This window comes from Octopus bimaculoides, chromosome 27 (assembly GCF_001194135.2).
Source record: "Octopus bimaculoides isolate UCB-OBI-ISO-001 chromosome 27, ASM119413v2, whole genome shotgun sequence".
Classification (NCBI taxonomy): Eukaryota; Metazoa; Mollusca; class Cephalopoda; order Octopoda; family Octopodidae; genus Octopus; species Octopus bimaculoides.
Genome location: NC_069007.1, coordinates 18,989,228 through 18,999,274, shown reverse-complemented (window position 1 = coordinate 18,999,274; position 10,047 = coordinate 18,989,228). Strand labels below are relative to the sequence as shown.

Here is a 10,047-nt window from a genome sequence, read left to right as displayed (position 1 = left end):
AAACACAGATACACAACATATACACACATATATATGTATATACATATATACGACGGGCTTCTTTCAGTTTCCATCTACCAAATCCACTCACAAGGCTTTGGTCGGCCCGAGGCTATAGTTAGTAGAAGACACTTGCCCAAGGTGCCACGCAGTGGGACTGAACCCGGAACCATGTGGTTGGTAAGCAAGCTACTTACCACACAGCCACTCCTGCGCCTATATATATATATATATATATATACAATTAAAAGGGTAAAGGATTATCAATTTATTAATAAATTAATAATTAATAATTTTTATGAAGCCCTTCGGTATGAAAACACCATTAGCTGCTATTTCTGAACTTCGGTATGTGGTGAAGCAACTGTTGCTGAGCCCTTAATTATGTTTATATATATATATACATATATACAAGCATACATATATTTGCCACACATCCTGTCTCTTAAATTACATTATCTGGAGGTGATGTTACAATCACACGCTCTCTTGTTTCAGACCCACTCCTTAATGCTTTGGCCTTCAACTGACCGAATATTTTCTGAGTGGAATTTTGCAGATGTATTCCAGAATACAAGCACAGATTATATTCTGGGATTACTGCAGTGGTTGAGAGTGGCGCTGTTGATGCAGTGGTGTTGATCCATCGCTCAGTCTGCCACTACCACTGCAACCACAACCGTCCGATCATAGGATGCGCATTAACTAGTCTCAGCTCAAGAGCTGCAGCCATGTTGGATCACCGCCGTTAAGCAATGCCAGTTTATTTTGCAGGAATTTGGCAGTTTAACCCAAGTCTCCAAACTCTGTGGTTAAGAAGCTTGCTTTACAACCATGTGGTCATAGGTTCAATCCTACTGCTTAGCACTTGGCCCCTTGGGTAAGTGTTTTCTACAATAGCCATGGGCCGTCCAAACTCTTGTGAGTGGATTTGGTAAACGGAAACTGAAAGAAGCCCATCGTATATATGTGTATATATATATATATATATATATATATATATATATATATATATGTATCTATATGTGTGTGTGTGTGTCTATGTTATCCCCATCGCTTAACAACCGATGTCGGTGTGTTTACATCCCCATAACTTAGTGGTTTGGCACAATGGACCGATAGAATAAGTACTAGGCTTACAAAGAATAAGCCCTGGGATCGATTTGCTGAACTAAAGGCGGTGCTCCAGCATGGCCGCTGTCAAATGACAAACAAGTAAAATACAAGAATAAAGGGCAGCGCTCCAGCATGGCCGCGCTCCGATGAAGGAAACTAGTAAAAGAACGAAGAAAACTAAATCGGTTTCCGCCCACCGGCCTTCTATCAGTCGACAGACATCTTAACGGAATCACGAGAGTTGACCCCTGACTTTAAACCCAAAAGAAATAAAATATATAAATCATCTTTTTTTTTTTTTTTTTAATATTTCAAGGGGTAAGATGTGGGGACAGTTTTGCTTTTCGTTTTTCCGGGGGTCGATAGAATATTTTCAATGAAACATCTCAGACGTGAAAAGAAAAACAGAAATATTTTGCAGAAGACAATACCCGCCCCTTTGACACACACACACACATATCTATATACACACACACACACACACACACATATATATATATACATCCTACACATACATACACACACACGTGTGTGTGTTACTTATGGACTTTGGTTCTTAACAGAAACTAAAGTGTGTTGGTATATATGTATGTTTACATATATATACGTGTTTATATCTATATATATATGTGTGTGTGTGTGTGTGTGTGTGTGTATCGATGTATTAATGTCTATATTGCTCAGATCTCGTGGCCCACGATCAATAATGCTGTAATTTTGGGTTGTTTTGTTCGTTTTCTTTGCGTGTTTGTTATTGCTATTTTTATTTCTCGTCTTGTCTTGTATGTTTTTTCAATCTTCTCTCCTCCTCCCCTGTTTTTAGGAACAAAACCTCCGAAAAAACTATCTTTGTTCCCTTCCTAACCTCATAACCACCGATCAAACCAGCTCAACACACGGAATGCATAATAATTGTTAAAGGAACATTAAACACAAGAACAACACTACCGTCCTATATATATATATATATATATACGAGATGTTGTAGAAAAGTTCCTGGTTTTAAGGGTGTCGCGATGGACCTGGTTTGCCGAGTCCTTTTTACAGGGCTTAAAAGGGTACAATAAGTGTGAGAATATCTGAGAGGGGAATATGTGGAATAAAATCATAGTTAACTGATCCTCCTGTATTTTCTTTTACCCACAGCCAGGAACCCTTCGGCTCTCTCTAGCATAGATAGATAGATAGATAGATAGATAGATAGATGGATGGATGGATGGATAGATAGATAGATAGATAGAAGGATGGGTGCATAGATAGATAGATAGATAGATAGATATGCGCGTAAACAGGTGATCGTGTATGTGCGTGAACGCACAAGTGTATACATTCTGTATTTGGACGTTCAAGATGAAGAAATTAAGCCCCAAAAGACACGACGAAAATTTCTTTATTTCTTCTGTAAGATACACAGAAACTAAACGAAACACACAACGTGTGTGAGTGTGTGAGCGTGTATACAAACATTGGAGAAAGTAAAGACTACGTTCACCCAGTGGTTAGGGTTTAGGGTTAGATGTTAGGGTTTTGTAACGCCGAAAACAGGTGGTGTACGTATTCTTTACCGCCGCCCAAACATTTTATATATATATATATATATATATATATATATATATATATATATATATATATATATTATATTATATTATATATATATATAGGGATGTCTTAAAGAATGGACACACTGGCCAGTTATCCCTAAGGACCAAACGTGTGCAGAAATGGGTGGGCGCAAGTCTAAGAGCTTTCTGCAGATCTCCGTATGCTTGTGTGATTTGCTGACAATTAATAAATGCAAGGTGGGGCCCAGCGCATTAATTTACCCCAGGAGGCGGGGTTTAGAATACTATGAATGGAAACCTGGGTTTGATAGAATGAGCATGTGTTCGAATATACAAAGAGATGAAAGAAACAGCTATTATGGTGGTGGGTAGTCTCCGTGGGAACATACAGACATATACATACATGAATATACACACTATATATATATATATATATGTGTGAGCGTTATATAAATTGTTTCATATATATTGTTATATATATGTGTGTGTGTGTGTGTGTGTGTATATATATATGTTATTCCCACAGAGGCTCGAGACTGACCTGTCAAGATAATTGCAGCAACGGTAACAACATCGTAATTATCCAGTGAAAGATATAATGCTAACTAAAGTAGAAAATATACTCTGGGCGAGCACCGATTATAGGGGGGATTTATTTTACACGGAGGTTTTTTGTTTCGCAACACCGTGCCTGAATCTTAATTCTGTTAAACTAGTCGTTCATTCTTTCATTCGTTTATTCTTTTATTTATTGTATTTATAATGATGAGGTTAGTGAACAGGTGCGTGCGCTAGTACATGTCCATATGTGTACGTGCGTGTGCATATATATATATATATATATATATACTCTTTTACTTGTTTCAGTCATTTGACTGTGGCCATGCTGGAGCACCGCCTTTAGTCGAGCAAATTGACCCCAGGACTTGCCGAACCGCTAAGTTACGGGGACGTAAACACACCAGCATCGGTTGTCAAGCGATGTTGGGGGGGGGACAAACACAGACACACAAACATACACACACACACACACACACACACACACACATATATATATATATATATATATATATACGACGGGCTTCTTTCAGTTTCCGTCTACCAAATCCACTCACAAGGTTTTGGTCGGCCCGAGGCTATGGTAGAAGGCACTCACCCTGGATGCCACGCAGTGGGACTGAACCCGGAACCATGCGGTTCGTAAGCAAACTACTTACCACACAGCCACTCACTCAGAGTTTCTTTAAATTAGGAGATATTCTTTTACTACTCTAGGCACAAGGTCCGAAATTTTGGGGGAGGGGACCAGTCGATTAGATCGACCCCAGTGCGTAACCGGTACTTAATTTATCGACCCCGAAAGAATGAAAGGCAAAGTCGACCTCGGCGGGATTTGAACTCAGAACGTAAAGACAGACGAAATACCGCCCGGCGTGCTGACGTTTCAGCCATGAGGTATTGCATGATCAATTCAACACAATGTAAATAAATAAACCATGTATTCGACAGGCTAACCCGAATGCTAAAGGGTTAAATATGTTTATAGGGATAAAGATACTGAAAAATATCAATAGACCAGAGTGACAAACAAACAAGGACAGTATGAGGTGGTCATGGGATGTGCTAAAAACAACAGCTTAATACGCCTTAAATGACGCACAAAGATGTTTTTTTCTTTCGGTTTTCGCATAATCGTATGAACTCACGTGTACCGAATACAAATTCCTAAAAATTTTCTGAAAATCCTGAAAAATAGAAAAGTTACGAGGAGTTATATGGGGTACGATAAGCAGAATCACGCCCAATTTTCGTCATTAACCATTTCAGTAAGTATAAAAGCCGGATCGTATCTATTACTGTCCGTTAGTTTAAAAAATGTAGATTCTTTATTTTTGATGTGCTTTTGAGGAAGGGAGATTGATAAACCTGGGAGGGCGATCTTTCGGTACGAGTTCCTGGGAGTTCTTCAGCAACGAAAATGTTATTTTTCATTTTTTTTTTTTTTTTTTTTTTTTTTTTTTGTCTCTTACTTGCTTGCAGTCTTTAGACTGCGATCATCCTGGAGCATTGCATTGGTTTTTCTTTCTTTTAAGCCTAGTACTTAATTTATTGGCCCCTCTCTATTTTCGCCGAACCGCTAAGTTACCTGAACGTAAGCAAATCAAAATCGGGTGTCAAACGGTCGTCACACATACACATATTATACACCACGGGCTTCTTTTAGTTTCCGTTTACGAAGTTCCCTCACAAGGTTTTGGTCAGCCTGGTGTCATAACAGAAGACACTCACCAAATTCCTTGACCACTCAACCACGCCAGCGACCGTCCATTAATATTTGACTTTGGTAAGGCTGCGAGCTGGTGGAACCGTTAGCACGCCTGACGGAAATACTTAGCGGCATTTAGTCCGTCTTTATATTCTGAGTTCAAATTCCGCCGGGTTCTGAGTTCAAATTCAGGGTCGATAAAATGAGTACCACTAGAACACTGGGGTCGAGTTCATCGACTCAGCCTCACCCCCGGAACTTGTTGGCCTTGTGCCAAAATTTAAAACCATTAATATTAGACTTTCGATTTTCAATTGTCTTTTTTACGTTCAACTTGTCTCTCTGAGATTAGATGGTTGTGGTCAGTTATTTTTTAATTATTTTGTTAATTAATTAGTTTGGCGATCGCTCGTTGCGTTACCATCAATTTTTTTTATACAGAAGAGACACATTTTGGGTGGGACCGGCTTTCAGTCGCAGTTGTTTCATCTAATTGATTTGGTGAGATTTAATTCAACTTATCGATCTCTTTAACCAAGCAACTGTTTATATATATATATATATATATATGTATATACATACATATCTTAGCCAAAATATTTGTGAGAAAATATCAGCATTTTACCAGGTAAAATTATAGAAATTATTGTGAAACTGTTCATTATTTAAATTCAAACATCTTTCAAAGTAAAGGACATCAGTCTCCTTCATGTTCTCTTCGTGAAATTATCGGATGTCACTTCGTTACTTCTGGTCAGTTTAATCCATTTATTTATTCACTCGTAAACTATTTATTTACCAGTTTGGTGTATTAGAGCTAACTTTATGTCCGTTTATCAATATAAACCATATAAAGACTACATGCACCCCACATAACCCCTCATAACTCGTTTATATTATGGTATTTTCAGATAATCTTTGCGAATTTGTGTTCTACATACGATTATTTTGCAAAAACCCCAAAAAACAAAATGTTTTTCCCCGTTATTTAAAGGGCTATTTAGCTGTTATTTTTAGCACATCTGACGACCATCTCATCCCCTCCTCGTTTGTTTGTCACTGACGTATTGATGCTTTTCAATATCTTTCTCCCCACAAATACATTTAAAGGTCTGTAACGGTCAGTTCTTCGTTGCAGTCGAGGGTCACCAATTTGTAACGGTATTGTTAAGGTGGAATCGGTGGTCACCAATTGTAACAGTCGTTGTTAAGGTGGAATCGGTGGTCACCAATTGTAACAGTTGTTGTTTAGGTGTTTTGGTTGCCAGTATGCAAGACGGAAGAAGAACAGCGATCGAAGTTGTAAAGAATCATTTATTTACCGTTACTTTGTATAATGCCCTCGACGGGCAGGTGTGGGTATCATAGAGTTATCTTTTCTTGTATATTGTTGCTGTTTATATAAAATAGTGGAGGCGCAATGGCTCAGTGGTTGGAGCAGAGGTCTCGCGATCATAGGATCGCGGTTTCGATTCCCAGACCGGGCGTTGTGAGTGTTTATTGAGCGAAAAAACACCTAAAGCTCCACGAGGCTCCGGCAGGGGATGGTGGCGAACACTGCTGTACTCTTCCACCACAACTTTCTCTCACTCTTACTTCCTGTTTCTGGAGTGCCTGTAATTCAAAGGGTCAGCCTTGTCACACTGTGTCACGCCGAATATCCCCGAGAACTACGTTAAGGGTACACTTGTCTGTGGAGTGCTCAGCCACTTGCACGTTAATTTCACGAGCAGGCTGTTCCGTTGATCAGATCAACTGGAACCCTCTACGTCGTAAGCGACGGAGTGCCAACATATGTTTGGTCAACTGCTAGCCGCCTTAACTAGGAATTAGAGGAAGATGGAATGAATGTTAAGTGTAAGGAATCGATAAAATGATACCTTCATTGTGCCTGATATTTAAACAGCAGTGGTGTTATGGTAAGACCCTGTATCATAGTTGACATTCTAACTGGATTCTGCCTGTGACCATTTCTGTGTCATCTCTTTTTTGCCAACTCACTTTTTCCTACGATGTTTTAGTATTTATAATTATCCAAAGTAGTTAGAAGGAGAGACATATTGTTGAGAACAATGGATTTCGTTGGATGTCTGTTATCTCTATTCTAGTTTTTTGATAGCCTAGAAGAGGTTAGAAGGGTCAAGTGGCAAAGCCATTATTTTTTTTAAGGAAGTTGTCTGGCAAATGTAACTGCTGTCACTCAGAGAAAAACTATTGTTTTACCGTGAGAAAAGTGTTGTTGAGCTGTTAAGTGAAGTTTGGCTATCAAGGATCGAATCCACGCCATGCCTGCATGATCCACTACAGGTCTATTGCTGGGATTTATGTAAAAGCTACAAAAAAATTTTTTTTTTAATTTTTTAAATTTCAAAAAATTAAACAAGTTTTTTTTTTTTTTTGCATAGTCATATGAATTCCAGTGTCCTCATCATCACCACCACCATCATCATTTAATGTCTGCCTTCCATGCTGGCATTGATGTGGATGGTTTGACAGGAGCCAACCTGACAGAGGGCTGCACCAGACTTCTGTGTCTTTTTTGGCATGGCTGGATGTCCTTCCTAACCCCAATCACCCTGCAGAGTGGGTCGAGTGCTTTTTTTATGTGGCACCAGCACAGGCGAACACAAATTCACAAAAATTTCCAGAAAATTCCAAAAAATTGAAAAAAGCTATGAAAGTTTACATATCATGTGTAAAACAAAATTCTACCCAGAAATATATTAAAATTTCAAATTCAGAACTTCTACTATATCTTATACTGTTTCTTTTTTTTTTTTTTTTCAGAATTTTGGAAGTCAGAGACATTGAAGAATTTTTTACATACAAAGCATCATCAATGTTTATTACGTTTTGATTACTAAAGGATGGTATTATACAAAATAGATGTAAACCTGTTTATGTAAGTCTTTGGTAGAATTACCATGAAATATTGAAATATTTCCCCAGTGAGATTAATTGCAACATTCTTCTCCTTGATTGTTTGTGATGTGTACAAAATGGTTTTTCCATTGTAATCATATTCAATGAACTTTACGTCATCTGTAGATATTAAAAAACAAAAATGTCACAGTTGCTAGAATTAAAAGCAACAGGAATATTTGTCAGGAATGAAATATAAAAACGAAAAGCGAAACTTGTGTTGAGGTGGAAGAAGAAGAAGAAGTAGAAAAAATGGAAAATGAATTACATGAGGACCAGGTTGGATTCAGAGCACCCTCCAAGAGGATTGATTATTCCAACAAGCTGCTGAAAAACAATGGAAAAGCTATGTACCACTGCGAAATCTGTAAAAAGTCATTCTCCCAGAAAGGTAACCTAACTATTCACAAACGCATTCATACAGGAGAGAAACCATATCAGTGTGATATCTGTGGAAAATCCTTTGCTGGAAGCAGTGACTTAACAACACATAAACGTATTCATACAGGGGAAAAACCATATCACTGTGATATCTGTGGTAAATCATTCTCTCTTACAGGTAACTTAACTACTCACAAGCGTACTCACACAGGAGAGAAACCATATCACTGTGATATCTGTGGTAAATTATTCTCCCATGTAGTTAGCTTAAGTAGTCACAGGCATGTTCATACAGGAGAGAAGCCATACCATTGTAATGTTTGTGGTAAATCATTCTCTTTAAGAAGTAACTTAACTGTTCACAATTATATTCATACAGGACAGAAGGTATATCACTGTGATATCTGCGGTAAATCGTTCTCGCGAAATAGTGTCTTGGCTATCCACAAACACATCCATACAGGAGAAAAGCCATATGACTGTGATATCTGTGGTAAGCTATTCTCCCGGAGTGGGGATTTATCTAACCACAAACGTATTCATACAGGAGAGAAACCATTTCACTGTGATATCTGCGGTAAGTCATTTGCTCAAAGAAGTAGTTTAACTGCTCACAAACGTATTCATATGAAGGACAAGCGGTATCACTGTGATATCTGTGGGAAAGCATTCTCTCGGAAACGTCAGTTAACTACACATGAATGTATTCAGGCAAAAGATTAATTCTATGAACATCAAAAATCATTCAAGGAAAGTAATATTTATTGGCACTTTGTCGGTTATGACAATGGGGGTTCCAGTTGATCCGATTGACGGAACAGCCTGCTTGTTAAATTAATGTGCAAGTGGCTGAGCACTCCACAGACACGTGTACCCTTAACGTAGTTCCCAAAGAGATTCAGCGCGACACAGAATGTGACACGGTTGGTCCCTTTGTAATTACAGGTACAACTCGTTTTTGCCGGCTGAGTGGACTGGTGCAACAAGAAATAAAGTCGGAATCTTGGGGTTAGTAGCCTGTGCTCTTAACCACTACGCCATATGCCCATGGGCTGTAAGGGATGATGATTAATTTGCTGTTAACAATAAATAATTATTAAATTCCCAATCTCTATTTTCTTTTTCTTCTGTTATATATATATATATAGATAGATATAATAGAAATATGTTACAAAAACAATAGAAACTACACGTGGAAATGTAAGGGGAACGTAAGCAGAAAAATAAACGAAAATGCACATTGGAAATCAAAAAGAAGGTAAGGCTTTTTATGAAGAGTAACGATAGATATATACAATTAGATGAACTGAGGTAGGAATAAAAGTCATTGTTGTGAGATGTTAAAGAGATTCAAAAGCATACCGGTTTCGTAATATTACTAATCATTGCTCTGATTCGGTGTGCATTCAGAGCAATGATTGGTAATATTACGAAACCGGTATGCTTTTGAATCTCTTTAACAATTCACAATAATGACTTTTACTACCTTTATTCCTACCTCAGTTCATCTAATTGTATATATATATATTGTTACTTTTCATAAAAAGCCTTACCTTCTTTTTGATTTCCAATGTGCATTTTTGCTTATTTTTCTGCTTACTTTCCCCCTATATATATATAAATGGTCGTGACTTCTGGTACTTGATTGATGAAAGAAAACCAAGAATGCCCTGTCTTTTTCACCTGTCCTTCTAATTGTTTCTCTTGTCCGCCTTTATGTCGTCTACCTGTCCAAACGTTTTAATGCCCTCTATTGCATTTTTGTTCCATATATATATATATATATATATATATATATAT

General features: G+C 37.9%; 1 protein-coding gene across 3 annotated transcripts; it reads left to right on the top strand.

The window, feature by feature from the left end:
- Positions 1–3,784: 3,784 nt before the first annotated feature.
- Positions 3,785–9,332, top strand: LOC106879120 (zinc finger protein 239). Of its 3 annotated transcripts, none has more exons than XM_052977250.1 (2): positions 3,785–4,504; positions 7,732–9,332. In XM_052977250.1, the coding sequence occupies exon 2, from the start codon at positions 8,119–8,121 to the stop codon at positions 8,968–8,970; it is 852 nt and encodes a 283-aa protein (XP_052833210.1). In that variant the 5' UTR covers positions 3,785–4,504; positions 7,732–8,118; the 3' UTR covers positions 8,971–9,332. The 3 variants fall into 3 exon arrangements, with proteins under 3 accessions (XP_052833210.1, XP_014784045.1, XP_014784044.1); XM_014928559.2 differs by lacking the exon at positions 3,785–4,504 and adding an exon at positions 4,687–5,572; XM_014928558.2 differs by lacking the exon at positions 3,785–4,504 and adding an exon at positions 5,580–5,697.
- The last annotated feature ends 715 nt before the right edge of the window (positions 9,333–10,047 follow it).